At 38.1% G+C, this 17,868-nt stretch overlaps 1 protein-coding gene across 10 annotated transcripts in view; it reads right to left on the reverse strand.

Moving 5' to 3' along the window:
* The window catches only part of OXR1 (oxidation resistance 1), a 276,903-nt gene that overhangs the window by 60,857 nt on the left and 198,178 nt on the right, over positions 1-17,868 (reverse strand). For 9 of the 10 annotated variants that reach the window (XM_064507616.1, XM_064507617.1, XM_064507619.1 and 6 more), the window contains 2 exons: positions 7,873-7,955; positions 406-513 (listed from right to left, as the gene is read on the reverse strand). In XM_064507616.1, coding sequence (XP_064363686.1) covers positions 406-513; positions 7,873-7,955 — 191 coding nt within the window. The remainder of the gene's footprint in view (positions 1-405; positions 514-7,872; positions 7,956-17,868) is intronic. The other variant, XM_026119614.2, reaches the window with a different exon arrangement.

Genomic DNA, 17,868 nt, shown 5'->3' on the forward strand with positions numbered 1-17,868 from the left:
ATTAAAACAGAACTGCAGTCATTAACATACAGTCAGGAATGTTGCTAGTGTGCTGTACCCTGAATTTATCCTCTGAGCAAGAGCTGATCAACAGCCTGCTATACTTACAGAGTAGCAATTTAGCTTATACCCAAGTGTCATTATACCATTAAGTACATTTAGTTTTAAAGTTAAGAGCCCCCAGTTTTGAGAGAGGCAGGTAGTTTCATTACATTTTCCTTTTTAGGCAGTTATTTAATAGGTACAAGTAATTCAAATGGAAGAAAACTGAAGTCTTTTATAAAGTCAATGTGAAAATCAGTATAAGAAGTACTTTAACACTTTCTCTAGTAGAAGCAAGAAGTATAGGTGAAGAGAAAAAGTCTTTGTTCAATGATGTAAGTAACATACATAGTGTAATAGTACCTGTCCAGGAACAACTGCTCTGGAGAAAAGTTTATTTAATTGAACCAGTTCATTGGGTGTCGTATCAAATTTCAGGGCAATACTGTTTAACGTATCTCTTGATTCCACCTGTATCAATTGGGGGGAAAAAGAAAACAAACCTGTAAGCAGTTAGTTTAAATAACACCTTATGAGTTTTATCACATGTAGATCACCTTTACGGAGGTTTTTATGAACTTTAAGCTTTAATATCTTATGACTGCCCAAGAACACAAACAGTCCATGAATGTTAGACTACTGCAGTGTTGTATGAAGACATCTGCCTTCCCACTCTGTTTCTGGGTAGCCAGAAGTGTCACTCACACACAGTGGGCTGCAGGCTCAGATACGGGAGCAGAACTTTCTGCCTGTAAATTCACTGTTGGGTACCACTGGGTCAGCATGTGACCGGTTTCACAGAACCTCTCATTCTCCTTCTTCACACCTCTCTGTTCTTCATTTAGAGAAAAGCTGAAATAAGCTATATAAATGCTAATACACGCTCCTGCTATTGAAATAAACTTCTGTTAATCTGATTTTTCCAGTAAGAGCATTACCAAGATCAAAAATAAAAATAAGAAAGATGCCTGTCAAAGCAAAACAGATCAACTAGTGTGACACTTGATGAAACATAAGTACTAGAAGCAGGTGATTTCCAAATAAGCCCTTTTTTTAATTCTACAAAGTTCTTATTCTCACCCCTGTCTCCTAAAATATATTCAATATGAACCAGTAGGAGAAAGCAAAGGGATAAAAGTCTTACTCATGGTGAGAATTTCAGAATACAGAATTCATAAGAAGCATTTAAGAACTATGCAGATCTTATCATAAGGAAGCAAAGACCCAAAAGAAATTTATTAGTTAATGGCACAGGGCTTCAGAAATGCCATGCCTCTGGGGGTACTGGAACGTGTACTGAGCTAATCTGCTTCCACTATAGTCAGTTTTGGATGACTGTAATTGAATCAGCATATTCCACATAAATAATAATTATTGTACTCGTGCTACTCAGAATGTAACAAGGCAAATTCATTCTTCAGAGGAGTAGCAAACATCTTGCTAGAGCAAAGTGTACATAACACAAAGGTTATAATAGTAGCTAATATTATATGATTAATATGATTATAAAGTATTAGTTTTTATTCATATTGCAAGAACAGCCAGTAAATAGAGTTCCAACTGGCTGCAAAGCAAACTAAGCATCAAAAAATAAGCAATTCTTCTAAAAGTATACCCACTTGAATACTCCAAAAAACTTAGAACAGAACACTAATCCCAAAAGACTTCAGTAAAAGAAATGCTTTCTCTTCATTAGCTTTGAGAAAGTTGTGACAGTGAATACGTGCTTGACAGGACAGAAATAAAACCAGTATAACTGACAGATAGAAAGGAACAAACTATATCCTTTAAACAGAGAAATGAATCATTCTGTAAAAAGTGCTGCAAATAGCTTTTCCTTAAAGATAAGGTACTGCTACAGGACATGCATGCACACAAGGCAATTAGCTTTTATTAAAATAACTCTTGTATTAGGATAATTCTTACATAGGAAACTAATAAGCTACAAAGAACAGTAAACTTCTCTCTACTGCCATTTCAAGTGTGAAAGACTACATTGTACTTTTTAATATTTCAGTAGTGTATGATCATGTAGATATGCATAAATCACAGTATTCTCAAATGCCACTTTGAAATGCCACATTTGCCAGAAAATGAAAAAGGAACCCAACCAGACCAGATGGTTACTACTTACTGGATAGACAATAACAAAACTGACAACCAGATCACAAAATACAGTACTGGTTCCATCAGAAGTGCTACGTATTACAGGGAGTTTGTTAAAAAACAAATCAAAACTAATATTCAAAACGGCTCCTAACTCAAAAATTTGCTCTCAGATAAGTGTTAGAAGACTACCATTAGCTGCTGAGTAGATTTTCAGTAGATATCACTTAATAATGAAAATCTCAGATTTTTAGACTAACCTGCAAAATAAAATAGTTAAAGCATTCAATTAAAAACACAAAGTTCAAAAATAAACCCTTGAAGAGAGCATTCATTTCTTTCAACCTTTAAGGTCAGTCCTTTGGCAAGCCCTCTTAGCAGCTAAAGGATTTTCTTATAAATCATGAACAACAGAATAGAAAACACAGCAGAGCTTCCTTTTCTTATCTGACTGTACAGTTTGAACAAGTGAACCTCCATACTATATATGAGTTCAGAGACTGGCACCGATAACTTCTCAAAACAAATAAAACATTGATGCAATGAAGACTTCCTGAAGCGTCTCCCTACATAAGAAGATACACAAGCATACTCTGAAGTTAACATTCAAAGACATCTTTCCTGACCCTTGGGCTTTCTACCTTTTCATTAGATAGAACTGAACTTCCTAAAACCAAAAGAACAATTTTGTGGAGAAAAACAGTTTAACAAAAACAAACAAAAAACACCTTTCCTGATCATTCTCTCTCCAAACATTCATAGAAATATTTGCATATTAAAGCACTACGCTGAATCTTCATGGAAAAATTTCCCCTTTTGGGAAGGGAGGGGCAGATGACAGTGATAGTTGTTTCATGATTTTAACAAAGTGTCAAGATTTGTTCACATATAATTATATCTCAGATAAAAACTATCACAAATGTGTGAAAACACACTGTTCCCTAGAAAGAATCCAAAAGGACTTGAGCACATCAGTTGGTCCTTCGAAGTGGTTCAATGCATGTCAAGCACTGACTTGACCATTCTACTTGAATTTAGAAAATTTTAAGCAAAAAAGATACTTATTAATGAAAATGCAAAACAAGAATCACTTATTCTGGACTGCATTTTTAACTGACCACATGAACTCTGCTTTGTACAATAACTTTTGCCGAAAAAGGACATTTTAGAATATAAATGATTGTAGGAATAAACTAACATTAGGAAGAACTTCTAGTTGTCAACTCTTCGTATAGATCTACAGACACATGAGGCCTTATTTCCTACTTACCTGTGCCTTATGTAGTCACTTATGTATATCTAAAAAGTCTAAAATGCTAAATTAGCTAAAAAAGCCTTTACAGATATCAGATCTAGTCAGCCCATTAAGAACCAAACCTTCCGTCTTCCTTTTCCACTAAAATCCCAAATAAAGCTTTTAACACGGCAGTGGTGACACTAGCTAAACAAAACAAAAAATACCCCTCCACCCAAACACACAAACACCCCTCACTCTCTCCAAATAGTTCTTTCCCATTTAATTATATGTATATCAATCACAATATCTCTTTTCCACTTACACAGCATTACCTGCTTTCTTGTTGGCTGGGGGAGGCAGGGGAGTCCCAGCAGATAAACAGCCTCAAGGAGTCACTGTTGACTAGAGTCCTAACTGCCTTCAACAAGGAGTCACTGTTGACTAGAGTCCTAACTGCCTTCAAGTTTTGCCAGATTAACAGTTGGCAGTTATTTAAAAACCTAATTTAAAACCAAATTCTCCACTGATATCCTAATGAACTTAACTGTCATTGCAGCTCTACAGCTGGAGTTCACTCATTTTTCCATTAGAAGTTATACCTACACACACCAGAATATATAAAGAACCTGCTTTTGCAATATTTGAAAACTGTCTAAAACCCAGAAAAAAAACAGTAGCTGAACAGTATCAAAAGGAACTAAAAAAGTTAGAGCAATGGGAAGACTGGGAGAAGTGAGGACATGGGAGAAAAGGAAAACTATTGACTGCCATTGTACTAAAGCCTTAGAAATATCAGATTGTGGCTACATGAACTGATTTTTAACAGGTCTAATTTCTGTAACATGTAACAGCAGGAAAATGGAACCTTTAAATATAAAAGCAGCTCCAAAAAATTATTTTAGAGTTAGGCAAAAGATATGACAGACAAAGTATTATGTAATCATTATGATCCACATTTGCTAAATCTCCCAAATTTGGGGAAGACTAGACAGGAGAAAGCTCAAAAAAAGTAACAGTCGGAAAGGAACGCAAGCCCCAGCTTTGAAATGAAGCACCAAGAAACAAATTTGTACGTTTGTAGCAGTATACCTAGCACACAAAGACTTATGAGGATGAGAAACTAGGCCTACCAGAGGAGACAGCCTTTAGAACTCTATCCAAGCCACTCTAGAACTGAAAGCGTAATCCACAATTACTCTGCAGAGACATTAGCAGATACTCATCCTTTCCCCACTCTCCAAATAAGCACATGGAGCAAGTTATCACAACAAGGAATTCCAAGAGTTCATGTGCATTCTAAGTCCAGGAAACTATCGCTTATTTGATGGTCACAGTAAAAGCACTTGCCACCCACATCCCATGAGCTAAGAAAGAATCAAAAATTCTTCCTAATTTTATTTAAAGAAGCTGAGCTCAGAAGTCACTGTAGTTTTGTTCTCAGCATAAAGACTTCTCAACAGTTTCTCAGACTGAGTCTAAACCTAGTTGCTAGAGAGACTGACTTAACACTAAATAACTGGGACATCATCACATGTCGGAAGACTGCCAGATCAACAGTGAGGACTCCAGCTTAAGACCCAATTTTAAGACTCTGCCCTATTACAGGCTTCTTGTGTGACCTTCATTAATTCATATCAGGTTCTTGTCACAATCTGGGCCACAGCCTCTGCATATTAGTTGCTTATCTGCCACTTCAGGTCCAGAGCGCACAGTCAGTTAAAGAAGGAGAAAGCGGGGGGGGAGAAGAGGACTACATTTGAGCCTCTGCCACTGATAAGCAAGATCTGCCTCCATTGCCTACTTGTTAATTTTCAAAAAAAAAGTGCTTTTTCCTATGTAGTCCCTTGCACTTGAGAAGAACTACCTGTAAACATCCAGTTATTTCCTTTCTCTCCTTGATTGAAAGAGGGTTAAAAAGCTTTTGCTGAAGTCATTAAACTGCTGGCAGGCCAATATCATTGTTGATCCACAGTCAACATTGCAAATGCTTTTTTGATCCGTAATTGGCTCTTCTAATACCTGGAGGCAGACAGTAGCTCCTTTTGCAGAACAGGTAGTACAAGAAACTCCTGGATGCAATGCCAATATAATGAAGTTACTTAAAGTAAGCAATGCAAAAATGCTATTAAAAAATCCTAGTTAGTAACAAGTTCACATACACTATTCGCTCTGTTGGACATATACTGCTTTACCCTTCATGTATGTGAACAGGTTCCGACATAAAACTTAGCCCAGAGCACTGATGCAATTCTGAAATCTGTACTGATTTGTATCAAATCCATCTAACTCTGATATTCAGAAGAGAAGCTATTCTAACTTTAATAAAAGGGGAAAACACAAAAAAACCCCACGCTGTCTAGAGTTCACTGTCTACAGCAATAACAGTGAAAATTAACCAGAATTGTCTGTATCCTTTAGAGATAGTCACTGAAAGTTAAGAGTGTGACATTCTTTTAAAACTACTAGCCTGGGTAAAATTAACACTTGCTTTCTTCACTCAGTACCACATCTGTTGACATCTTCCTGCTGGTGCTACACACAAAGCTGTAGTTCACATTTTTATGCATTGGGGATTTACGATCTGCACTTTTGGGACAAATAAGTAATAACATACTTGGTCTTTGAAGCTAAAGCCAAAAGGCAGCCAAAGATCTTAAACTGCTGGAAAGAAGTGCATTTCACCTTAAAAAACACCTATTATTTGCATCAATGAGATTCTGTCTCATGCCAAACTTCAGGAATATGAATTATAAAACCTTCTCCCTTAATATATGCGGCCACTGGAAAAACTAAAATGTTAAATTAGAAAAAACAGAAAAACACCAAGTTTTCAACAACACTAAAAAATATCTAGAAAACATTGCTGCTTTGAGAAGTAGTAGAAGGACAAAGGCAGAAATCAGACGAAGTTCATCTCTCTCTGTATGATATAAAGTCATGAATAATACTTGTAGCAAATTATCACAGTAATTACAAGGCCTCTTTCATATGTATAGTGAATATAACCACTAAGTTCTAGAAGTTAGATGTGTGTTATACTAAAACATATGTACATGACAACTGAAAGCTCTGAAAACTTGACGTTGCTGAAATATTTCACAGCTGAAATCCACAGCAAGACTGGGCAGAATACTGAATTTGTGGACCTGACATGCAACGTGTTCCACGCACACAGCAGGCTCCTTTAGAAGCTCTCCTTAAGCTTACCGAAAATACAATTCACAAGTCTGTAATACCTACTTCTACATTACTAACCTAAAAAAGGGAAGCTTACCGCTTTATGTTTTGCCTGGAATTTTGCATATTGGGGTGATTGCACACATATAGTGGCAAGAGACAAGTTAAAGGGTTTACTAACTGAATAGGAATATCAGATTTACGAAGTTACACCTGACCATATTTCCCCAATTATTTTTAGACACGTTGTGCTAAACGTAAGGAAGTGTTTTTTTGTTTTGCTTCTATCTTCAGCTGCTAAAATCCAACAGTAGCATTTTCTTTTTTATTTCAGCTTCAAGAAAATATTTACTATACACTAAAATTAAATTTAAGTTACCAATATGAGCCAAGATAAAGTTCATCTCAGTCCAATACATTCATGCCCTCTGCCTCTCCCCAAGTTATAATCAGACTTCTTAATGTTATGCTAAGCCAAACTCTGATAAGGCTAACCTTAACAGTTAAATCTTTACCATATCTCCTCTTTCATTAAGAGGACAATAAGAGGTGAAGTAAACACTTCTTTATAGAAGTTCTTGCTTTTATTTTATCATTTCCAGCTTCAAAAGCATTGAAAAATATCTGTGATAGACTTCCCTATTTTAATGTTAACTCTATAAGCATTATTTCTGGGCTTAATTATACTTCCAGTATATAACACAAAACAGATACTTCTCACTTCAGTTTCCCTTAGTAACCACAAATGTGAAAAGCTGACTGCAGCACAGTTTGAGGGTCATTTCAAGAACAGAACAGGCATAGAAAGGCTCCATTTTCAGATACTGCTGGGAAAACAGATCTGTACTATACAGGGTAGAGGTCATGAAAATTATCAGAAGAGTGCTGGAAGGTCAGTTACCAAGATATAGCCTGCCTCCCACCCCCAAACAACAAAACCTTTATTCTATTATTCCTGCTGATATCAGTTTAACAACACTGAAAGGAGGAAAATTGCACATGTTTTTCTAATTAACATTATTTTTTCTAACTAGTTACCTTCCGGTATCTAATTCATCTGATTGATAGTTTGTTTTCTGAAGAAAAAGATAACTTGCATAAAAAAACCAAAGGAAAGAAGCATCAGCTTTACTCAAATAGTATTAGTTATCTAATTTCTGATTTAATTCCTGTTAAAATAAGCTATAACATACACAGAATTATAAAATTAGAAGTAATGCAAACTGGTTTTTTGCTTACATTTTATAATGAAACTTTTAGAGTCTGTACTTGCTATGCAATGACATTCTAATAATCAAGAAGCAACTTACAGGATATTCAATAGTCCCTTTAGGCTTTTGAAAAGACATTCGTCGCCCATCTTTCTTGTCTGGGGTCTTCTTCTGGCCAGTGTCTGAAAAAAATTGAGGCAACGCGCGTGTTAAATTCATTTTCCTCTCAGTATTGTCACAGGCTGCTGACTACAGCCCTGTGGGCAGACATCTAATTCACCAGTTACACAGCTTGCTCCCAATGACTGTCTGTCTAACAGACAACCAGCTGCTAGAATAGGGACTTCATTCCTCTGCAATGCTTTAAGAATTCAACCAACATAAACTACTGACAACTCGGAAACAATTAACTACACAAGTACTTCTAGTAGCCAGGAAATTATTAATGAAGGAAGACTAAATAGGTGATCGACTCCATCAGGCAAGTAACATTTTCGGAACTGCTGTGTTTAATTGGTTTTATATCGTACCCAGTCTGCTTCTGTCTAGAAGGGAAGTGATCCAGAGCTCCTGCATGTTAGATCTAATTAATGTCACAGCTTTTTTTTTTAGCCAAATGCTGTCGGCTAAGTATAGAGTATTTAAGGCTTTGGATAAAGCAAAGTGCATTCATATATAACTTCAGAATTATCCTATCTGTAACAAACACACAGGGAATATATAAAGCACATCCACTCTATGCACAGATAATACTCTTAAAGAATTTAAAAACTGTTCTTTTTACCAGGTTATTTTGAGAACCTCTATTTCATAAGCCAAATCCAACAATAATTTAGATCCGGGGCACATTCTACTTTTTGATACTAATCAGCTTGATATTTATGATGAAGACAACACAGTATACTACACGATTCAACTGACAGCATTTAATTTTACATCTTCAGAATAGTATGTATGCATACATTTACATTCACACAGACACTACTTTTAAGAAGCCAGGTCTCTGTCACAGGATCTCTATCCTCAACACTTAAATATTTACTATAAGGAGCCAGACACACTTTATGTGAATGGATCTGTAAGTTTTCATGCTGCAGTGGGATTAGCTATACTCTTCACAGAATCACACAGAATAGTTGAGGTTAGAAGGGACCTCTGGAGATCATCTAGTCCACAAACCCTTTGCTCAAGCAGGATCACCTAGACCACATTGCCCAGGACCCTGCCCAGACAGCTTTTGAGTATCTCCAAGAAAGGAGGCTCCACAACCTCTCTGGACAACCTGCTCCAATGCTCAGTCACCCCCACGGTAAAGAAGTTTCTCCTCATGTTCAGACAGAGCTGCCTGTGTTTCACTCCGTGCCCACTGCCTCTCATCCTGTCACTGGGCACCACTGAGAACAGCCTGGCCCCATCCTCTTGACACCCTCCCTTCAGATACTTGCACACATTGATAAGATCCCCCCCCACAGTCCTCTCTTCACCACCAGGCTGAACAGGCCCAGCTCTCACAGCCTCTCCTCATAGGAGAGAGGCCCCAGGCCCTCCCTCATCTCAGTAACCCTTTGCTGGACTTGCTCCAGTAGCTCCATGTCTCTCCTATATTGGGGAGTCCAGCACTGGACACAGCACTCCAGATGCGGCCTCACCAGGGCTGAGTAGAGGGGGAGGATCACCTCCCTCAACCTGCTGGCAACGCTCTGCCTAACGCATGCCAGGATACCATTGGCCTTCTCAGCCACAAGGGCACACTGCTGGCTCATGGGCAACTTGCTGTCCACCAGGACTCCCAGGGCCTGCTCTGCAGAGCTCCTTTCCTCCAGGTCAGGCCCCAGCATGTACTGCAGCATGCGGTTATTCCTCCCCAGGGGCAGGACTCTGCCCTACCCCTTACTGAACTTCACAAAGTTCCCATCTGCCCATCTCTCCAGCCTGTCCAGGTCCCCCTGAGTGGCAGCACAGCCCTCTGGGGTATCAGCCACTCCTCCCACTTTTGGATCATCAGCAGGTTTGCTGAGGCTGCACTATGTCCCTCCATCCAGGTCACTGATGAGTAAGTCAAACAAGATTGGACCCAGCATTAACCCCTGGGGGACACCGCTAGCTACAGGCCTACAACTAGACCTTGCACCACTGAGCACAACCCTCTGAGCTCTGCCATTCAGACAGTACCCATCCACCTCACTGTCCCCTCACCTGGCCCACACTTCCCAAGATTGCCTATAAGGATGTTATGGGAGACAGTGTCTAAAGCCTTACTGAAGTCAAGGCAGACAACAGCCACTGCTCTCCTCTCATCTACCCAGGCAGTCATTCCACCAGAGAATGATATCAGGTTGGTAAAGCATGATTTCCCCTTTAGGAATCCATGCAGACTACTCCTGGTCACCTTCTTGTCCTTCATATGCTTAAAGATGACACCCAGGATGAGCTGCCCCATCACCTTTCCAGGGATGGAGGCAAGGCTGACTGGCCTGTAGCTCCCTGGGTCCTCCTCCTTGCCCTTTTTGAAGGCTGGAGTGGCATTAGCTTTTTCCCAGTCCTCAGGCACCTCTCCTGTTCTCCATGTCCTTTCAAAGATGATTGAGAGTGGCCTAGTAATGATGTCTGCCTGCTCCCTCCACACTTGCAGGTGCATCCCAACAGGCAAGCTGGATGTCCTTCTATGGGCCCTAAGTGATCACTAACTTGATCCTCTTGTTATTGATGCATTCAATTTGCCATTACTATAAGTGAATATACTCAGTTAAATATTTCAGACTAAGATCTTAGGATGGGCAGGCTGAAAGTGAAAAACATGCTTTACTTTCACTTAAGCCTCACCTAAGATACTAAGAAAACTTAATAAGCATTAACAGCAACTTGTGTGCATTCCTGTTTTTACTTACTATCTGGCTGCAAAACCAGAAGAGAAACTAGAAAAATGCTTGTAAGAATTTTATCCTTCTCCCCCCCACCAACTCCTAAATTTCTACATGGGTAGTTGAAACTATCAAGATATTGGAGAAAAAACTCAGCACAAGTTACATAGGAAGTTCCCCCCCCTGCCACCATGGCATTGTGAAATAGCCCAAAACCTTACACCTTAGCAATGAATATCTTAACATTTAGTACACTGGGCAAACTGCAAGAGACAACACAAAAGTTATTTCCTTTATTTTTTTTCCTAATAAAAAAGAAAAATAGTCAGATATATGTTTCCTTAAAGAACACCCCAGGAAAGTACTCATGTTGAATCCTCTAGAAGTCACTTTTCTTGTGTTGCCTTTTATCATTATCTCTTGTCTGTTATCATTAATAGTGTGAATTATAGTTAGTTTTAACAGCTATCTATGGGTCAAATTTTATCTTGTAGGCATGGGAACATTTTTTTTAGAGGATTCAGCATGAGTACTTTCCTGGGGTATCATTTATATAAGAAAATATACATCTGACTTGTTCTTTTTTCCAAGTCAGATGTATATTTTCTTATATAAATGATACCCCAGGAAAGTACTCATGCTGAATCCTCTAAAAAAAATGTTCCCATGCCTACAAGATAAAATTTGACCCATAGATAGTGTGAATTATAGTTAGTTTTAACAGCTATTAATGATAATAGAAAACTAAGCTTAGGTTTTTTTTAAACACTTTCTAGAAATTCTGAAAGTCAAACACTGCAGTTTTTGCATCCTATCTTCATTCAATACATGAAAGGGTATTTCTTCCCTAATTTGCTAATTGTAGCTTTAAAAGAGGTGCCTAAAAGAAACCTAATTACTGAGGTATTAGAAGCTTTTAAAGAAGCTTGAAGTGTTGCTAGGGAAAATTAAGCCAAATCAGTAATGAATAAAAAAAAAATATATATGTCTACAACAGTCAGAGCCAACATTCTCTTCCCCATCTAATATTTTGTTAAAGTTTATACCTGACCTTGCAATGCAACAAGTGCCCACTTGGAAATCTGCTGAAAAACTGCAACAGCTATTGGATTATAGCTGTTCCAAGTCTTTCAATTCGTATTAAAGCTTTGCCCACAGCCTAATTTTCTTTCAACAACAGTCTGGTGCAGTTACTTTTACCACAAAAGTCAAAGGATTCAGCTGAAAAAAAGACTGTTTTGATTCAGGATCCCATGCCTCCCTTAATAGTCTACACAGAGTAGTCTTATTTTAGGCCAAGCACGTTCTTTCCTCTGCTACTGTCAGGTAGAAATAAAGAAATCTCATACTACTAACTTACACACACACTTGGTCTGCATATATTCCAAATTTTTGTTTTCTCCTAATGCCAACTCAGGACTTCCTTTCCTTCTCACGAGTTTGTGCTCATAAATATTTAAAGAGTTTGTAGACAGGTGTCTCTCAAGAGGTCAAATTACCTTCTCCCCTTTTAGCTGAACAGTAGAATAAAGTGTTGCACAAATAACCATTTCCATTTTTATTGCTGACATAAGGAATAGAAAGTTTTGTTCTTTAGGACAGATGAACCTACTGTGCATTACAGGTTTTTGAGTGCTTGAGTAATTTATTATAGAAACTGAGCAATGGAGAAGGAGCCTGTTGGAGGGACATTTAAGGCAAGCAGTTCCCAGGAAAACTTTTAAAGTTCCCCAGGAGCTTACACCTCATGCAATAACACCTGCCCTTCCCATCAGAATCAAAATGGGTATTCTCTAAGGCAGCATTATATCTCCCCTCACTATATGAGGATACAGGATGCAAATATATCATATCCTAGTCTGAGCTAAGGCTCCCAAGTCAAGAGAAGGATGCAGACAGTGTCAAGTTACACATGTACTAACTGCCTAGCAGGCCAAGTAGTAACTATCAAGCTCAATCTCTGCTCACAGTTCAAGCTCTTGAGCTGCATGTTAATACAACCTGCCCATTGCAGATAAGTCTTGCAAAAAAGTTATTAGGCATTTCAGTCAACAAATGGGTCAGAATAGCAGAAAAATGCATTCTGCTTCCCTGATGGTTTACTGCAAAGCCTCCAACAACCTCTTCACTGAATGAAGCAGCTATTTAGAGATTAAAGTAAACTTATCTTTTGGTTATCTTTGTGCTTCTAGTATTCTAAGAAGCATGAGAAAGCCAAAAACAACCGTCAGCACAAGATGCAGCTATCTAAAAAGGTCTCAGCACCAATGGGAATCAGTCTTAGTGTCTTTTCAATTTTAATTATTTTCCTGAAGATAATTCTCTTCCACACAAGTTTATCTTGGAAAGTTGCACACTACCTTTACCTCAGCTGCCATTTGTAAACCAGTGAGACTATGAAAGCTTAAAGTTCTCAGATCACAGCTGCAAGAAAAAAAACATGACACCATTGATCTTGCTAGGTCACACAGAACTTCAGAAGTCAACCATAACTTCTTTAGCTAGGGGACCTGTGGTGCTACATTATCAAAACTGTAGCCACTCCTTTTCAGATAGAAACAAAACCCAACAACATTTTATAACATCTAAGTTGATCAAAAACTTTAATTCTTAACCATTTAGTAGGACTTGGCTTCTGTAACAGTTTGAAACACTGAAGTGAAGAAGTTACAGGCCAGAACCACAACTGACAAAACAACTGACCTGTCTAGAATTCAAAAGCCTAGAACTAGAAAGATATCTAAGACGGTGTTCAAAATGACACCAGACCAATATTTAGTCTGCAAGTTGGATCCACGCATGCAGAAACAGAAGATTAGATTACTGGAGCATGAGAACTACTACATATGATCATCGACATGTCTAGAGAGCAGGAATGATCTTATCCCATCTTATATATACAAACAGGAAAAGAATTTTAGGAACATGATGCCTATAGCTTTAGATAAGGCTGCTGTGACATTGAAATATCTAAATAGTATGAAAATATATAATAGTAGCTAGCATCATTCACCTGAAAACTACTGAAGTTAAATACTAACATTTATAGATGGGTTCTACTAATTGCCTTTGTAAGGCCCTGTGCCACTGAGCTTTGGTTAAATGATAAAATATTCTCCATGTGTCACTGTTAGTTCAGATTAGAAGGAAAACACACACACATTTCTCATTTTTTTAGTAAGCCACCTGAACTGAATTGTAGATCTTCAATTTTCTGTTTGCAGATGGTTCTAGAACATCCTTTGGACTTCTGGAAATAAGTGTAGGTAAACAGAAATCAAAGTTTGTATTGTGACAATGCAATGATACAAGCTACAGAATTGTTTCACAGTATCTTCCAGCTCTGCATAGATCAATACATACATTAATTCTTCCCTTACCCCACTATTTTTCTGCAGTATCTATAATCAACTTAAAGCTCAAATGGAAATTTCAAATATCTTGCCAACATTTTCTCAACTCCTGATCTTTTGCAAGTTTCAACACTAAAAGAAGTTATAAAGATCATTTTTTCAGATGAGTAAATAAGCCAAACAAATATCCTTTGAAACAAACCCTGCAAACTGGAGAAGCTAACTCAGAGATGCTTGTGATTAACAGCTGAATTTACTTTAGTCAAGAAGATGAGACTGAAGGAGACAAATTACACATTAGATTCCCATGCATAAAAAAAGTAGAGGAGCCAGCCTTGTTTAATGCTTGTCTGGGATGTATTTTTTCCCCAGGATCTTAAAACAAAGAAAAACAACAACACTTACCCCCTTCCCCCCCAACATACACACAGAAAGAACACAGCACATATGGCGTAAAGACTTTGTGCAAACTGAATCAGGTAAGGAGGTAAGGAAAGAAGGGTAGTCTTCCCTTACAACATTCTCTATTAAGCTGTTATTCAGCACCACGTGAAGCAACTTTCTAACTGATAAAAGAGAAAGCATAAATACTAGATCTTTATTAGATTAGTTCTGCTCAGTAGCAATTAGATCTGTATAATCTATTTATAAAGAACCCCCAAAATTAATGTAGGAAATTGTTATACCTCATAAAGCTAGGTGACTTTTTTTCCCCCAGAATTCCTAACAGCAAGGGCCAGATCTCAGCAGAGCTATTGTCTCATTGCCCCTTCTGCTCCTCTTGCAGTAAGATATGTTTATACTAATTATTACAATATTATTTTCAAAATATGTTCCAAAGTGTTATCAGCTGGAAACAAGACAACTCTGCTAGCAGCCTACAAGATGCTAGTAGCCTGCAGTTCCCTAGCCAAAAGGGTTGGTGTTCAGACCAAATGGCATCATAAATAATGGCCCCCTTCAGTTTTCTCCTGCCTAGGCTAAGCAACAGCTATTCATTCAGTCCCTTCCTCACAAGTCATGCTCTCAAAACCCTTGATCCTCACCATTCCTCTCCTCATGATTCTTTTATCCACATCTTCCTTTAAAAGCAATGCCCCCAACTAAATGTATTCAATACCTTGTCACTGCTACATTAGCACTTCAAACACTCCAATATAGCTTTTTTCCTGCAACGGATTCAACGCTGATTCAAGTTTGGTTTGTGATGCACCTATAACACATGCCCCTCTTCTGCTATGCAGTCAGATATATTATACTCTAAGCAGAAACAATAAGTATCATGACTAGAGGACAAACACCAATTCAGTTGAAACAAGTTTAAGGTACTCTGTATTAGTAGGTCACTTCCCCAAATGGAAGAGAAAACTCAAACCAGCTCCATGGAAGACACTCCTGGCACTTGCATCACACCGGCATTCTTCTATTTATCCTGAATGTGAAACCTTCTGTCAGAAGCAGCTTGCTAAATTTTCTGACATATTCCACAGTATTTATTAAAATTAAGTTTCTTTCACTGCTCCACCACATATATATGCATGCAGTTCAATGAGAGCCCTGTTGTACCCAGGCAGTCTAACCAGATCTAATCTCTACCTACTCTAGAAGCTTTATACAGACCCAGCATATATATTATTGCAAAAACACACGTCAAAGTCATGAGTGCTCTACAGAGAGGGCAAAGGAAGCTAATATTTTTCAATATAATTGTCTTTCTCTTCAGCTATTTAGGCCCATTTAGTTGTACAACTTCAGGTCTACACAATACTACATATGCAGTCTGATGAACAGGCAGCAGAATCGAGTTATCCTTAGAACTTAGGTCTATGATTTTATCAATTGTCTTATCATACTGAAACTAATGGTGCCCAATTTTTTCAACAGCATAAAATCTATCAGCTTATCCTAGTGATAGAGCACATGTGCAGTACAACAGTTCCTCTTCTCCTGTGTTACCAAGCTAAACCAAACCAGAGGGAGATCCATACATATACAACTGGGTGTGTAATCATCTTACTGATGAACAGAGTATAGCACCCATATGTATAACAAGGCAGCAATCTAGGCCACTGTGAGCATGCCTCAATAGCATATAATCTTCAAAACTGTGTTAGTGTGGCTTTTTTTTTTTTTTTTTTTTTTTAAGATTTGAAATCACCAGAAAAATGAAAATGCAACATAACACATTAAAACAAAGTATAATATTATCAAAAGATACTAGATAACTAGGATAAATTGCACCTAGATTATCAATTAATCTAGCAAGACACCGAAATAAACTGAACTTCAGTAAAACATTTAATATAGCATAACATGGGAGAGTATCCAACAGTAGCAACTCGACCAAGAATTGTTAACTATGCCAAAAATTAGCTAAAGGGGAGACTGAAATGGAAGCTATCAAAGTAGAGGGCTATACTAATGAGTTCCCAATGGACTAGTCTTTTTAAGAATTTAATAATGCTGTTATGATAGAGTAAGAGCAAGAAGCCAGCAAAACCCACCACACAAGTGCCAGCAAATGAACTTGGAAGTGGAAACAATAGCAAAGGCAGAGCAGAATGGCACACACGGAATTCCACAGCACTAAGGCCTGGAGAAAAGAGGCTGGATGAAATGCAGTGGCACAAAGCATAAGGTAAAGTAAAAGATCACTTAATGTAGTGGTGACAGTAGGGGACTAGTAAAGAATTTCTGCTAGAAGCTAGAAGCTCCCAATTCAGAAAAGACTGTGCATATATTAACAGATCACAAGATGACTGAGTCACCAGCCTGATACATTCCAAGATCACATCTTCTTCTTCTGCCTGTATCAACTGAAATATTTTCAGAAGCTAGAGAAGCATTAGCGTCTTTGAAAAGAGTGCTGGTACATGTGCTTCATCTGGAACAATGTGTACAAGACGACTTGCAGAATTGTGTCTTCCCAGTTTGAAGCCTCTATCATGCTTTATGACCAGGCTGTTAAACCTCACTTTTTAAGAAGTAATTATGTAACAGGGATGGAGACAGGAAATAATCTATTGCATTGCTATTTCTGCTTTATTCTGAGGTGGAGAAGGAAGATACCAACTTTTACGGCAGCACGTGACCAACTTATAATAAGCTGACCCTGCATATTTATCCATCTACTGCACTGCTGATATCCTTGAGATTAGAGGACTGACAGGACATGTGGCTCACTTACTGTGTATCACTTATAAAAAAAAGTCAAGAGCTGAAACAAGAAAAAAAACCTGTAAATAAAAATATCCATCAGCCACGTGGTTGAGAACTGATCAAGTTGAGTCTGCGGAAGAAAAACAACACAAAGGTATTTTAATAAAAGGCAACTAGAACAATTTCTCTGACAGACTGATTAAGATGATGCTTTGAACAAGAACAAGAAGTTGTGAGTAAGTAAGTTTCATTTAATTTCTGTACATAGGCACACTGCAGGAAGTCAAGATTGCTTGTGCAGTGCATCTTCACTCTCCACCAAGTGACTGCAGACAGTGCAAGAATCATGAGGCTGAAGGGTTATGAATGAGATGTTAGTCTCACATCCTGCTGTAAATACAGAGGGAGATATCACTAGCCTCAACTACAAATATCAGAATTTATGTTCTTATGCATGTACAATACATTGTCAAGGTCAGGCTCTCTAGAGTATCTAGCTCTCTATGTAAGAAGTAATCTACAGGGTGTAGCACTGCACTGTGTATCTCCTCAGGCATGGAAGTGTATCTTACAGAATCAAAGTGTTTGTTGGAGAAAGTCTCCGGAGGACATCTACTCCAATCTCCATTTTGAAGCAGGGCTACTATCACCATCTGATCAGGTCAGCTGTGGCTTAGTTGAGCCATTGCAAGTCACTACAACGTCCAAGCACAGAGATTCAA

This window comes from Dromaius novaehollandiae, chromosome 2, assembly GCF_036370855.1.
Source record: "Dromaius novaehollandiae isolate bDroNov1 chromosome 2, bDroNov1.hap1, whole genome shotgun sequence".
Classification (NCBI taxonomy): Eukaryota; Metazoa; Chordata; class Aves; order Casuariiformes; family Dromaiidae; genus Dromaius; species Dromaius novaehollandiae.